Here is a 16,552-nt window from a genome sequence, read left to right on the forward strand (position 1 = left end):
TCCTTCCTACGCGACTATGGTGACAGGGAAAATCTCCAGAAACAAGGAAAGGTTTTCAGACTGTCACATAACCAATCAACCCTAAGACTGGCTGTAATTCTTCCAAGTAATCAAGTAGACCATTAAAGGTTTTAGCAGTAGAACTGGGTATGTTCAGGTAAAATGACACTTCTCAAAGATGATAAAGCATAGTCAACAAAGAATTTTAACATACACTTACTGTGTTATAAAGTTCTTCCAGTCTAGGAATGGTAAGGAATTTATGCATGCTTACTCCATTTTCAATAAGAAGTTTCACAAATGCAACTCTATCCATTACAAGAGCATCAAGCATAGCTTGTTCCAAGGACCCAACCTAAAAGAATATAAAAATTAATTAATTTCATAGTCTAATTATACAAATAGTTCTAAATTCAAGTCCTTACTTGTTCCTGAACAGTTTTAGAACAAAATTAAAAAGGTGCAAAATAGGGGTGCCTGGGGGGCTCAGTCAGTTAAGTGTCCAACTCCTGATTTTGGTTCAGGTCATGATTTCAGGGTTGTGAGTTCAAGCCCCGCATCCGGCTCCATGCTGCATGTGAAGCCTGCTTAAGATTCTCTCTCTCCCTCTTCCTCCGTCCCTCCCCCCACCTCAAAAAAAAAAAAAAAACATACAAAATAGTAAAAGGCTGGGACTTAAGGTATAAAGAGAATAGCAGAAAAGACCTCTACAGAGTAGCATTCCCCAAAGAACATTTCATAAGCAGTATTTCTGCAGGAGAGTGTTATATAGGGATAAAAAAGAAAAAAAAAAGAAAAAGAAAGTATCCATCATCAAGTAAATTCAGGGAGAAAATATCTTAGAGCAACAGTTCTCGATGTTTAGGAAAGGTTTTTTTGGAGGGATCATTTCAATAACTGGGGCCATTACTAACATTCAAAGGATACCAGAGATCATACAACATGCCAGACAATTTCACTCAAAAAGGAATTGTCCCATATCTCACACAACTTTGTTATCCTTAGATATTTACAAATAAAAATGCAATAGTTCTGCTTTACATATAAACACAAAGTACTGTCATGGTTTGTTTTACAAAATGAACTTTCTAAAAATACAACTACCATATAAATTACATAAGATGGTACTTAGCTTTCTTTAGAAATTTAACAGAAATTATTCATATTAGAGAAAAGTTACACCACCAAATAGCAACACAACCTGTGCTGTTTGAGTTTAATTTAACACATGTTTATCAGTCAGCATTTACAAGCTGTCCCCTTTAAGTTTTTAGGGACTCTTCATACAGATTCCAACAAATTCTGAATCAAATGCTATTAAATTAGTGGAGACACAAATATGGAGATTTCATTAAGTATCATTAGTAAAGGGTATTTTATTAACAGAACATTAATATATTTAATATTAATATATTTTATATGTATGATACTAAGATATTTTAATAGCTCATATTATTGCTTCTGTATATTTTTAATATTGGTACCATATGATAAAATAAAACTTTGTAGTGAAAAATCAATACCAAAATGATTGGGTTTTTTACCCCTTGTTTTTTGATCTTATTCTGATTCTGTCTTCAGAAGTTTACTAGACAACTATACAACTTCTCTACAGTAGCTTCCATTAACATTTCGTTCTCCAATCTATCCTCTATTTTCATCATTCAACAAAGGATTTGGTCACTGAGATCTTTTTAAGGATATAGACTAAATGCAAACCTTATACATGATGGGTTTTCAAGATGAAAGATCTTTTTTCTGCAGTATTTTTTTACTGCTCAGTTCTATATCATAACAAGGAAAATATTTTGACATTGTACTTAAAGATAAGGCCAAATTAACTAATAACACTTTAAAACTTATTTATTTTCTCATACTAACAACTGGTAATTTATCATGGCATGTTATTCCTATTTTAGTTAAGATTCTTTCTATCACATACAAATAATTCTGATATGTTATTACTTATTCTAACATTAACTACTTTACTCTAATTCCTGTTTGGTCTTCTTCGTGCTCTTTCTTTGTTCCTGTACTTGTAATGGGTGTTTTTCTGCTCCCATGGAATTTAAGTCATTAACAACATTCCTGTATTAGAGTGCACTCACAACTGCAGCATTTACACTGATTCTACATAAAGTAAGTGCAAGCATCTAATTACTTATGCCATCTATATGTTGCCATTCTTGAGCACCTCTACATTGAACTATCTATTTTTATTATAAATCACTTTCATTTGTCTTTATTACAATAGGGCATTATATTGTTTTTTTTTAATTTGTGTAGAAAGCACTTAAAGTCAATTTTCATATAATAAAAAGCTCATAATAAAACTGATATGTTCTATCTGAATTGAACAAAAAGAAGTGTTCTATCTGAATTAGGTTTATAACCACTGCCTTAAAACAACAATAAAGCCTGACAAAATTTCCAATTTTGAAAAAAAAAGGTTTAAAGAAAAATTATGTTTTGTTCTGCATTTCTTCATACACTCAATGCATTCTGAACTCCTAACAAATGGAGAGGAAAAACAGTAAAACAATTATACCACAAACTCTAGCAGGAAGGAAAGCACAAAATCAAATAGGTAATATTGTATAGAACAAATCCATGAGATAAACCACATATATATAGGAGATAAAGGCTTTGTCCAAGCCTTTACATCTGAGGAGATAAGAAACCCAATGAAGCTATTCAACGGAATAAAAGGTTGGTTTACTATTACAGTTTTACCACAGCTGATTAACATTGATTTTTTTCCTCTGTAGTCCTGTAAGAATGGAAGTGACTTATTCTTTTTTATTACTTATAGGAAATACATTTCCATGATTTAAAAAAAATAATCAAATACCAAAGTGGTATAAAATGAAACTGTCTCCTCTGGCCCTCATCTCTACAAACATATCCCATAATAACAGTTTTCAGAAAGGTTCTAGGACTACATAGTGCCTGCAGATATGCCTCAATGTGTGTACATCCATAAACAGAATTTGCTAAAATGAAGTACAGCCTATGCATGCTTTTCTGTAATTTGCTGTTTATACTTTGTAGATAGAAAAGATCTACCCCGTCCTCAGTAAAGACTGGATAAAATAATCCAAGGTGGGGATGAACATTTATTTTGCCAAGCTTCCTAGTGATTCAGACACGTAACAAAAATTTGTCAAGTATTTACTATGCCAGTCTGTGAATACAGCAGGTTAACAAAAAAATACATATATATTTTTTAATATTCTTGCTTCTCTAAAATTTACTTTCTAGGAGTAGAAAGAGAAACAAATAGCTAAGATATATGGTGATAAATGCTAAAGAAAAAAAATGGCAAAGAACACAGAAAATGCTGTCACAGGGGACTGCTATTAAAGTAGGGTGGATGGTCACCTGGGTGGTGCAATCGGTTGAGTGACTAACTCTTGGGGTTCGGCGCTGGTCCTATCTCAGGGTCATGAGATCAAGCCCCCAGTCAGGCTCTGCACTCAGCGTGGAATCTGCTTGGGATTCTCTCTCCCTCTCTCTCTGCCCCCCCCCCCACCCATATGCACTCGTGCTCTTGTGTGTGCTCTCTCTCTCTAAAGTAAATAAACCTTAATAAAATAGGGTAGACAATAAAAGCCTAACTTGAGGAGGACGTTTGGTTAGAAACCAGAAAAAGAGGGGTGCCTGGCTGGCTCAGACAGAAGAGGGGGCAACTCTTGATCTCAGGGTCCTGAGTTTGAGCCCCACGCTGGGTGCAGACATTACTTAAATAAATAAATGTTTTTTTAAAAAAAGGAAAAGAGAAAAAGAAAACGAATTAAGTCCAGGTAGGCATCTAGACGAAACTGTTCCAGAGAGAAAAAACAGCAAGTACAAAGACGGGGGAGCATTCTTGGTATGTTTTAAGAACACACAAATATGGCTACATAAAAGAGTGCAAAGGGAATAGTGTTAGCATGTAAGGTAAGAGGTAGTAATACGGCAGAAGATGTGAAGCCCTATAGGCCATCATAAAGGGCTCTGGCTTATGCTCTGCATAAATGTGATGTGATCTACCTTCTGTCTAAAGGGAGAGGAAGAATGAGAATAAGGAAACCAAACAGGATGCTACTAAAAGAATATAGAAGAAGGGTGATAATAGATTGGACCAGGATGATAAAAAAATTGGGTATTTTGAAAGTAGATCTGAAAATATTTACAAATGGAACTGGATTAGAATATATGAAAAAGAGAAAATAAAAAATGACACTGAGGTTTCTTATCCCCCAAATTGGGAAAAGGTTGTTGCCATTTAGTAAGATGGGAAAGACCGTGGAAGGACTGGTCTAAACATCTAAGATAACACTGTAATGAATTCTCTATACATAGAGGACTATTTTTTTTCCTTCCTTCCTTCCTTCCTTCTTTCCTTCCTTCCTTCCTTCCTTCCTTCCTTCCTTCCTTCCTCCTTCCCTCCCTCCTTCTTTTTCTTTTAACCTTTTGACCCCCTTCACCCATTCTCCCCACCCCTAATCTGTTCTGTTATCTATGAGCTTGATTTTTCTTTTTAAATTCCACATATAAAAGAGATCATATGGTATTTATAATTCACCTAGCATAATCTCAAGATCCATCTATGTTGTTGTAAATGGCAAGATTTCACTCTTTCTTATGGCTGAATAATACTCCATTGTATATATACACAATTTCCTTATCCATTCATCCATCAAGCCAGAAAACAATGAACAAAATGGCAGTAAGCACATACCTATCAATAATTACTTTAAATGTAAACAGACTAAATGCTCCAATCAATGCACAGTGTTTGAATGGATTAAAAAAAAAATAAGACTCATCACCTATATGATGCCTGCAAGAGACTCACTTTAGATGTAAAGTCACAGACTAACAGTGAAGGGACAGAATAAGAATTCCATGCTAGGGGCACCTGGGTGGCACAGTTGTTAAGCGTCTGCCTTCGGCTCAGGGCGTGATCCCCGCGTTATGGGATAGAGCCGCACATCAGGCTCCTCCGCTATGAGCCTGCTTCTTCCTCTCCCACTCTCCCTTCTTGTGTTCCCTCTCTCGCTGGCTGTCTCTCTCTCTTCAAATAAATAAAAATAAAATCTTTAAAAAAAAAAAAAAAGGAATTCCATGCTAATGGTAACCAAAGACAAATGGAATGGTGATACTTATCTCAGACAAAACAGACTTTAAAACGAACACTGTAATAAGACAAAGAAGGCATTACATAATAATAAAGGAGTCAATCCAACAAGAAGATACAACATTTGTAAATATTTATGCTACCAATCCAGAAGGCCCTAAATAAATAAAGCAAATATAAAAAGACACAAAGGGAGAAAGAGACAGCAATACAGTAATGGTAGGATACTTTAATACACCCCCCTTACATCGACTGATAGATCATCCAGACAGAAAATCAGTAAGAAAACATTGGCCCTAAATGGACTTAACAGATATTTACAGAACATCCCCATCCAAAAGCAAAAGAACACATATTCTTGTTAAGTGAATATGGAATATTTTCCAGGATAGATCATATGGTCGGCCATAAAACAAGTTTTAATAAAATTAGGAGGACGAAATAATCTTTTCCAACCACAATGGTATGAAACTAGAAATTAGTTATATGAAAAAAAACTGGAAAACTCACACATATGTGAAAATTAAACAACATGCTACTGAACAACCAATGAGTCAAAGAAACAAATAAACAACAAAAAAAAACCCTTGAAGCATTAAAAATGGAAATACAACATACCGAAATTTGTAGAATGGAGCAAAAGCAGTTCTAAGAGGAAAGCTGATAGCAATAAATGCCTACATCAAGAAATTTTAAGTCTCAAACAACTAACTTTACACCTCAAGAAATGAGAAAAAGAATAAACAAAACCCGAAGTTAGTAGAAGGAAGTAACAAAGATTAAAATAGAAATGAATGAAATAGAAACTAAAACGACAACAGAGAAGATCAAACTAAGAGCTGGTTTCTTGAAAAGATAAACAAAAGGTTGAGAAACCTTTAGTTAGAATCATGAAAAAAAAAAACCCCAAAAAACAAAAAAGAGGACACAAAATCAGAAATAAAACAGGAGATGTTACAACTAATAACACAGAAATACAAATGATTATAAGAGACTACTATGAACAATTATACACTACAACATCGGGACAACCGGGGGCCTTGGGTGGCTCAGTTGATTAAGTGTCTGCCTTTGGCTCAGGTCATGATCCTGGGGTTCTGCGATTGAGCCCCGAGTCGGGTTCCCTGCTCAGTGGGCAGTCTGCTTCTCTCTCTCCCTCTACACCTCCCCACTGCTCCTCCTCTCTCTCTCTCAAATAAATGCATAAAATCTTTTAAAAAAACAACAAAAGACAACCTACAGGCTCCCTACTCTGAGGGGAGCCTGCTTTTCCCTCTCCTTCCACCACTCCTCCTACTTGTGCTCTTTCTCTCTCAAATAAATAAACAAAAGCTTTGAAAAAAAAATTGGACAACTTAGAAGAAATGCCTAAATTCCTGGGAAAATACTACCTACCAAGACTGAATTATGATGAAATGGAAAATGTGAACAGACCAATTACTAGTAAGGTGATTGAATCAATAATCAAAAACCTACCAACAAACAGAAGAACAGGACCAGACAGCTCACTGGTGAATACTACCAAACATTCAAAGAAGAATTAATATTAATCCTTCTTAATCTCTCCAAAAAAATACAGGAGGAGGAAACTCTTCCAAACTTATTTTATGACCCTAGCATTATCCTGATACCAAAATTAGATCACAACCCAAGAAAATAACAGGCCAATATCCCTGATAAACACAGATGTATAGGTACTATTTCTAAGACTTCTTTCAGTTCTTGGATTTTTAGTGATCAATACTCTATAAACAATAAGGTTTTATCATGAACAAAACAGAACTTATTAAATCCTAAATGGATCTGGATGTTGTAGAAATGTTTAGCTAAACTAATTTTGCATTTTAGGCAGACATAAAATGTCAAGTTAGATCACAGTTCCAGCAAATACTTCGTTTTTACACAGTCTAATTTAATTACATAGTGTATATAGATTATTTACATACCAGCCACTGCTGTCCATAAACAAACACATGATTTTTGGCAATGTCAACTCTATCCCATGCCAACGTAAGGATGAGCTGGTCAAATGCAGATGCGTTAGTGCCTAATTGAATAAAGAAAACAGTCGACAAGTTCAATTAATTTATCTCCATTAAAATGTGAACACTTATGAATTCTCCCCATTCCCTTTCAATTAACTTATATAGCTCGTTTCAGTCACTGTTCAGAGGCAGCCTGCCTCAGAGACATAAGGTTACCCCCAGGGTTGAGGGCTTTTATTTTCCAACTACAGAAAACACACAGCCTCATTCATTGCAAACAACTCAGAATGCAGAACAATAAGAATAAAACAAAGATGATCTGTTTCTATCACAGAGATAGTACCATGTTAAGATTATGAAAAACATCCTTACAGGTGCTTTTCTGCACATATATAAATTCATACAAATACTTTTGTCTATGCAAAAGCATATGATACTATACAAAGTATTCAGTAGCCTACTTCATGTACCTTAACATCATACCTTAGTTTTGTAGAATAGTACAAAGAGATCACCTTATATACATATTAATAATACCTTTTAAAGGTGAACTAAAGTTGATTCAAAAAACACTCTAGTGGACATTCAGGTTATTTTGAATTTTTTGGTGAGTATACTTTTATGCACATGCTTGATTATTTAAATAGGATGATTCTGTAGAAGCCAAAATGCTGGGTAAAGAACATATACTTTAAAATTTTTGATATACTGCCAAAATATGTTCCAGAAAGGTGATACCATCCATCAATGGTATAAGAATACCCAGTAGGGGAGTAAAATGCTTCTGTATTAACATTTACTTTGTTTTAATTATAATATTGACCATCTTTCTACATTTTTCCCAAGCATTTGTATTATTCCGCTAACATCTTTTACATAAATTCTGACTCATTTTTCCATGAGGTATTGATCATCTTACTATTCATTTATAACAACTCTTTGTGGTCCCTCCAGATTCCTATTCCTTAATGTCTTCATCTATAAAATGAGGAAATAATAGGAAATCTGCCTCTTAGGGTGGTTGTGAGATTAAATGATAAACAGTATAAAACACTAAATCACAGTGGCTAGCACAAAGAAAGTATACGGCAAATATTAGGTGTTTTCTTTTTTATTTAAATGTATGCAATCCCATTTATTGATATTTCCCTTTATAGTTTCTGGATTTTCTATTACTTATGATGTCTTATTCCCAAGATGTAAATATATTTTGTTATAGTATTTTAAAAATATCTGATCTATTAGCACTTCTTATGGTCTAATATTTGGGAAATTCTTGTGAATGACAACAACATGGTGTCCTCTTGCTCTGCTCCTGCCACTTCACTGCAAACTTGGACTTTCAAGTATCCACCCAGATGGGACACAGTTTCAGCTTCTAACTTTTGGAAAGATTTTTCACTGTAATTCTGTTTATTGTTGGATGTCTTTGGCAAGATGAGAGGACAACACAGTTCAATGCGATGTGCGTTAACACTTTAATCCTCAAAGATACCACTAGCTTTCTTTCCAAACTTCCTTTCAGAATGAAAACAGCATATTTAAGAACGTTTTAATTTCTATCAACCAAGACCTCATTGCCTTTAAACACTTGCTTTCAGCCAATTAAAATGTGAAACATTCTTAATACTGTAATTAAATGGGTCTGGTGCCAAAAACCTTGCAGAAATTTTAAAAAAAATTTTAATTTCTACAAGACAAAAACAAAAGCCCATTTACTGTCACAGAAAGCTAACACTGTCTTCCACAAAGAACAATTATTGAAAAATTCAGTTCCCAAACATTTAGCTAGATTAAGAAGTCCTATCTTATATAAACAGGCTATAAGTAAAATTATTACAAATTAAAAAAATTTTAAATCTTACCTTTAAGCAGGGCAGTAAGTATTGCTACATCTATATCTTGATGTTCATCTGATCCAATGTGGAAAACCGTGATCTATTTAAAGATCAATTCATAATATTATGCCTTTATATTTTCAAAGCTAAGGCATAAGGTATATAAAACAAGAAGCAATTTCGAACTACATGGGAGATAAAGTTTTTTGGGATTTTTGGTCAGAAATTACTTCATTTAAAACAAAAATCCCCACAAAATTAAAAAACCTTCTATCATTTACCAAATAAAAATGGCAAGTATACTCAAAATATTTAGTTTCATATTATATTAATTTTTTTTACCTACTTTAGGTACGTTACTAGAGTAATCAACTCATGGCCTAAGACTACAGATTACATGTCTGAGTAAATCCTGATGCTCTTTCTACAGAGTGAACATTTAATTCAAGTTATATATATATATATATATGGGTTCTTGAATGAAAAATGTTTTCTTCAATCCTTTTACTGGAAATTTCTTTAAATTATTTGAAGTGAAATGCCACTTGAGAGGTTTCTATTTAATAACATTTTTCATAAAATAAAAGATTATAACGCCATACACATTTTACAATTTTATTGTGTACAAAAAGGAAATGCATGAAAAACAGCAGATCAAATCATGTTATCGTCTACCTATCAAAGTTGTTAAAAAATTTTAAGCCCATGTTTAGATAACTGCAACACTGATCTTTAATTTAATCTGAGCATTCAATCAGAGTAAAATAAATTTTTTTCCAAATATATTGGTTTTTTTTTCCTTTCAGTAATCTCTACACCCAATGTGGGGCTCGAACTTACAACCCTGAGATCAAGAGTTACACTGCTCTACTGACTGAGCCAGCCAGGTGCCTCTTCAAATATATTTTAGAGAAGCCATAAACTACTCTTTACAGTTCTTCCTTGATTCTAGATATAATCTGTTGAGGCCTAGTTACTAAACTTTTCCTAAAACAGAAGTGCAAATATATGTCTCGATACCATATAAAAACTATAATCCTTCTCTGATATCACTCTGTTTGACCCAACAACAAATGACATCTTTACGTGGTTAAAAAATACTTTAGAATGTTAAATCCAAATTTAAAAAAAAAGTATTTCAGGGTGCTTGAGTGGCTCATTTAGTTGGTTAAGTGTCTGACTCTTGGTTTTGGCTCAGGTCATGATCTCGCAGTTGCAGGACTGAGCCCCAGGATGGAGCCCCACGTCGGGCTCCGTGCTCACTGCAGATTTTGCTTTGGATTCTTTCTCTGTCTCCCTCTCCCTCTGCCCCACCCCACATACACTCTCTTTCTTCCTAAAATAAATAAAATCTTAAAAAAAAAAGTATTTCATGAATTTAAAACGTGTTTTGAATGAAATAAAAAGGCTTATTCTGTAGAAATCTACTTACAAGCTCCTTTCTTTTCATGCACTCCATCAGTGTTTGAAATAAATGAACTGCTTCACTCTGGCCAAAGTTAAATGTTTTTTTGATGGTTGAAATAATATCAGGCTCTGCTGCATCAGGAAGATTGCTGGAGTGAGAGGAAACATAACTTAATTCATTGATTTCAATTTCTATTATTTGTAGACTCTAATATGAAGTTTAGGTGAATCTATGTAAGACCTTTAGAGATAATGTGTTAATATTAAACACTTGACCCTGAGTGAGATATTGTCCTTTATGAGACTCCCAACAATAAGTCATATGGGGGGGGGGGAAGTAAATGGAGTTATTTTCTCTATGAATTATTTTAAATTATTTTACAAGGCATGTATGTGTTGTAACAGCACTACTCACATTTTATAAGATACTCTATAAAGATAACTTTAAGATATTATGGTGTATTATGCAATATTTTGCCAAGATGTCTTACACATAAGCACATTCACATTTTTCTCTTTTCCTCAATAGGTAATGTAATTATATGGCTCAAAAATATGATGATATAAAACATTATTAAACATAAAAATGAAAATTATCGTGAAAGTCTCTTTTCCACTATCTTCTATCCGCCTGGTTCCATCTCAACTGCTTTCCTTTTTCCATGTATATACTTCGGTAATTTTCCCAAATCTGGTACACAGATACCAGCCTTTCTTAGCTACAAACTATTCTGTTATGTAAATATACCATAATTTATCTAGCCCTCTTGATACACATTCTATTTGGTCCAATCTTTTGTAACACTGTAATGAATAACTTTTTTTTTTATGTATTTTACATGTATAAAAAAGTACATCTATATAAACAATTCCTAGAAATGGAACTAATAGGTCCAAAGAAATATGCCTCTGTATGTTTGACAGATCTTGCAAAATTGTCCTCTATGTAGACTGTTATACTTTAATTCATTCCAATAACATATCACACAAGCTATTTCCTCAAACCGTAACAAGGTTATTATATTAAACTTAAAAATTTTCATGTTCATAAAATACTGAAATGAATCTAATACTCTAAAAACCACAAGCCTCTTTACAAAGTTACTGAAATCTTTTTGTAATCACACACTTACCCTCCCTCTTCTGTTTGCTTATGAATATATGCTAGCAGATCTGCAGCTCTGCCTGTTCCTTCACAAACGACGACTGGAACAGGAGGACTTTCTTGAAGATATTCTAAAACCGTGAGGATAACATTTGGCCCGCCCTCAAATATAAGTGCCACCACAGGGACGCCTTGTCCAATTCCTTAAAAAAGTAAAAGATTATAAGATATTAGGCAAAATACAGTAATTTAATAATTTTTTACTTAATCAAAACACAAAATAAAAATAAAAAGCCAAAATATAATTTCTTATAAGACTGCTGACTTCATTTCAAGCATTCAACATGATACCAATCTAGCCTAAGTGAATTAAATACTGAATAAATTACGTTTTCATTAACTTAAAGTTTGTTCTAAACGACAGTTAGAAAATACATGATTAGGAATGCGCTAGAATTTATTCACTGAAAAGTAAAAATTATTTTTATACTTCATTAACTGAACTCTTGACAAGAAATTTATAACACCAATTCGTTTTTTAGTTTGTTTTTTCAAGATTTTTTTAAAGTAATCCCTTCACTCAAGGTGGGGTCTAACCCCCAAGATCAAGAGTTACATGCTCCACCAAATAAGCCAGCCAGGCACCCTTAGTTTGTTTTTCAATACTGTATAAGTTGAACTTCTAATGTATATTTGTTTTTATTCACTTTTAAAATGTATATTCTGATTTCAAATGCACTGAGACATTAATATAGAAGTTAATGACAGGGCGCCTGGATGGCTCAGTTGGTTAAGCGTCTGCCTGCAGCTCAGGTCATGATCCTAGGGTCCTGGGATCGAATCCCGCATCGGTCTCCTTGCTCAGTGGGGAGCCTGCTTCTCCCTCTCCTGCTCTCCCTGCTTGTGCTCTCTCTGTGTCAAATAAATAAATAAAATGTTTAAAAAAAAAAAAAAGAAGACGTTAATGACAGAGCCAGGATTACATCAATGGAACTGATCAATAAAATCCAGGACCTCTACAAGAGTAACAGAAAAGATATAGTGAAGAACACCAATTTTTGTTTTTATAATTACCTGCAATGCAGTGAGAGAATCCAAAATACAAGTTAACTGTAGGATTCTAAAATGCTCCTGAATTTCAGGAAAGGATATGACTCCGTCATATCTGAATGCACCGTTCTATAATTTTGTATTTCTATTTCACTTTGTCACACAGCCCACCTTCTTGGTGTCCTCGGATAATAAAATTTCTTCTTTTTAAAAGAAAAATCTACATGTTGAACCATAAAGTATGACCATGTTTGGAAAGGAAGACAAGTGTCAAGAATACTAACTTTTAAGACTTATTTACCAAAGAGTGATACACCTATTCATGTTATAAACTTTAAACAAGATGATTCTTACTTTGCAATAAGGTATTTTTCCTCTTCAATCCTGAATTTCAAGTCATGTATTAGAATATATCACACATTAAGAATATTTCTGAATTCCTTGGGCTGCAATAGGATTACAATAGCAACAGAGCTTCCAACGAACCTCTGTGGCTTTGGCATCAATATCTGAGTACCCTATTTGGCCTCAGACTTCTTTCCCTAAGTCTATTTTGCCCAAGGTCAGTCATTTTTGTTCTTTCCTATGTTGTCTTACTACAAAAGGAAATGAGCACTTTATTTTTTTTTTTTTAAAGATTTTATTTATTTATTTGACAGAGATAGAGACAGCCAGCGAGAGAGGGAACACAAGCAGGGGGAGTGGGAGAGGAAGAAGCAGGCTCATAGTGGAGGAGCCTGACGTGGGGCTCAATCCCGTAACGCCGGGATCACGCCCTGAGCCGAAGGCAGACGCTTTAACCGCTGTGCCACCCAGGCGCCCTGGAAATGAGCACTTTAAAGAACCTTTTTAGAATGTTGCTGGCCATTAACATACCTAGAATAACTTCAACAATAACAAATTTATAAATTCCCTTACTAGCATGAATTCTTTGCTGATTAATAGTTTTTTCAAGTTCTCTTCTCAATCTCACTTCTGCCCCATACTTTCCAACAGTGCCATCATCCACCAATATGAAATGGGAATGTAGATTATTCAGAACATTCAATTTGCTCAGAGGGTTCAACAAGGTTTGATAAGGAGCAACCACCTAAACAATAGCAAACATAAGAGTTAATGGGTAGGATTAAATATAAAAAAATTAACTTTGAAATAATCTGTAAAGGCAAATAGGAGGTAAAATTCTATTTACAATATAGTAACAAATAGAAAATGTCAAAAAATATGTCAAAAAGCACAAGCTTTAAAGCTGGCTGATGATTAACCAATAATGGGTCAGACCATACAATTGTATTTCAAATCTTACTGCAGAATATGTATTATTTTATTATCACATGCAAAGGAAACAAAATAAACGAGTATATAGTATGTAGAAACTGTTAGATTATTAGTGAATACAGTGCAATACACAAAAGACACTGAATAAGAACAATTTAATATCAATTATATTTTTCTATTTTTCTAGCGCACAATCTTTAAAATTGATGTAAGAAATTTAATTGCACTTGAAAGCAATCATTATGATTCAGTAATTCCTTTTCAGTATTCTCTTAATATTTATAACTAATTCACATGTCCTTAACCTACTCAAATAAAACGCTAACATTTGATTACTACTCTTAGTGACAGTAAAATTAATTCTTAATATCACATAGTCATTAAAAATTTAATTACAAAGACTGGCATGATTTGGAAAAATTGTGAAATAATTATAGAGAAAGGCCGAAACCAAAACGTACTAATACTATAATGACAAGTACTTATATCTATGAATGCATTTTTGGAAGGATCATAAGAAAACTTCAGGTAAAAAGGAAAAAAAAGAAAGAAAACCACAGGAAAATACTTTTTAAACATAACTTTGAAAAGTATGGTATGATCATGAATAGTTTAAGGTGACTCGTGCTATTCTTGCTCTAATTTTGTTTATACAAGTTCAAATAGAAGAAATTTTTTAAATCATTCTTACATCTCTCCCAACAAGATCATTTCTGTTTTCAATCACTCCCCAGGGTGCTATTCCAATAGTGCAAATCTTTCGAGATGATCTGGAAGCGTGTTCTTTGAGGGCATCACCAACATGTTTTGCCACACCTGTTCACATAAAATTTAATTTACTTTATGTGAAAGTAGTTATTACTTTCAGAATAATCCTGTACTCAATCTATAACATTATAATTGTTGATATTTTTCTTTACACAAAGAAGATAAAAAGCAACAAGGTCCAAAAGACAAACTTACAAAAGAAAACACAAGGACCAAAAAGAAAACAAAACAAAACAAAAAAACCCCACAATGTCAAATCACTACAACTGCCTGAAACACACGTAAAAGTAACTTTTACCATGTTGTTAGGCCTAGTCCTCTCTTAGATTCCTCATGTAAGTAACTGTAGTTTTTTGTTATTGCTCTACACATCATCTAAAAAAAAATGAAGAGTATGGCTCAGGACCATAAGCAAAACACACACACACAACAAGCAACTACAAAAGTTGTCCAACTGAATCAAAAATTAGGAGAAAAGTAGAAAAGACAATTCAAAAGAGCATATGACTCCTCATTATCACTTATGGGTTGAACTGTATCCTTCCCAAAATTCGTATGTTGAAATCCTAATCACAGAACCTCAGAGTGTGACTGCATTTGGAGATGGGTCCTTTAAAGAGGTTATACATTTAAAAATGAAAGAGGTTATACATTTAAAAATGAGGCCACTATGGTGGGACCTAATCAATCTGCCTGGTGTCCTTTTAAGAAGGTGAAATTCTGGACACAAAAAGAGACACCAGGAATACAGATGCAGGGCAAAGAGGACACGTGAGAAGGTGGCTATCTACAAGCCACAGAGAGAGGCCTCAGAAGGAACCAAACCTGCTAATATCTTGATCTTGGACCTCCAAAACTGTGAGAAAATAAATTAATTTTGTTTAAGCCACCCAGTCTGTGCTATGTTGTTATGGCAGCCCTAGAAAACCACTATAACACTCAATTTGGTTTTTATAATGCATGAGATCTCATTCCTCACCTAGATTATGGAAATAGCATCTTCACTAGTCTTCCAATTGCTGCCTTGCCTGTTTACAGTCTACTTTCAAAACATCATCCAAGTGATCTTTGCTCTTGTCAACTCTCTGCTTAAAATCTTCCCACTTACTCAGAGTAAACGTGAAAGTGCTTGTAACAGCCTATGTGGCTTTATATAACGATGTGCCTATTGCCCCTGCTATTCACCACCCTACCCCACCCCACCGCATCCCCTACCACAACCTCGTAACTTCCCGACCTCACCACCTAGCACTCCTTGTTCACTGTACTTAACTACACTGGACCCTTCTTAACATTCTTCGAATATACTAGCAATTTTTTCTCTTTTAAGTGCTCTGTCTCACATTATCCTTATCGTGCTCCCTCATTTTCTTCAATCTCTACTCAAATGTCACCTTATTAATGAAGCCCCCTCTACCATCCCTCGCCATCCTTTCTCTGTATTTCATGTGTCCCCATAGCACTTATCATCTAACATATGATAACATATTTAGTTATCTATTCATTATCTGCATCTCCTCCACTAGAATATAAGTTCCATGAAGGTAAACATTTTCTTTGTTTTGTGGAATGATATATCTTCGCAGCCAGAAGAATGCCTGACATACAATGAGATTCAAAAACCAGTTGTTCATAATGAATTACATGTCTGAAAGCTAATTTAAGTAATAATTATATTTTACTTTGGATATTAAAGTTAATCTGCTTTTATCTAACCTGTATATGTCATAGAGAAGATTTGGAATGAAAAATTATAGTACATTAAAAACTAATTTTGAAAGCTACTTCTTAACCACTGCCTAGGCAATGGATTGCCATTCTTATATCAATTTACCAGAAGTCAGAAAGTGACAGGAATAACACGTTGTTCTATAGTAGGGATCAACAACCTTTTCTGGTGAAGGGTCAAATAGTAAATATTTTAGGGTCTGCAAGGTAAACAGTCTCTTTAACAACATTCACTTCTACTGTTGCAGCACAAATATAACTATATATAATA

The 16,552-nt window shown here is 34.0% G+C and overlaps 1 protein-coding gene across 1 annotated transcript in view; it reads right to left on the reverse strand.

The window, feature by feature from the left end:
- TRPM7 (transient receptor potential cation channel subfamily M member 7) overlaps positions 1 to 16,552 on the reverse strand; it is a 115,563-nt gene that overhangs the window by 58,065 nt on the left and 40,946 nt on the right. The window contains 7 exon segments of the mRNA XM_087859158.1: positions 221 to 355; positions 7,069 to 7,169; positions 8,973 to 9,045; positions 10,378 to 10,501; positions 11,486 to 11,660; positions 13,426 to 13,597; positions 14,477 to 14,601. Coding sequence (XP_087715284.1) covers positions 221 to 355; positions 7,069 to 7,169; positions 8,973 to 9,045; positions 10,378 to 10,501; positions 11,486 to 11,660; positions 13,426 to 13,597; positions 14,477 to 14,601 — 905 coding nt within the window.

Source organism: Ursus americanus, chromosome 36 (assembly GCF_024610735.1).
Source record: "Ursus americanus isolate L20-20 chromosome 36, mUrsAme1.1.p, whole genome shotgun sequence".
NCBI lineage: Eukaryota > Metazoa > Chordata > Mammalia > Carnivora > Ursidae > Ursus > Ursus americanus.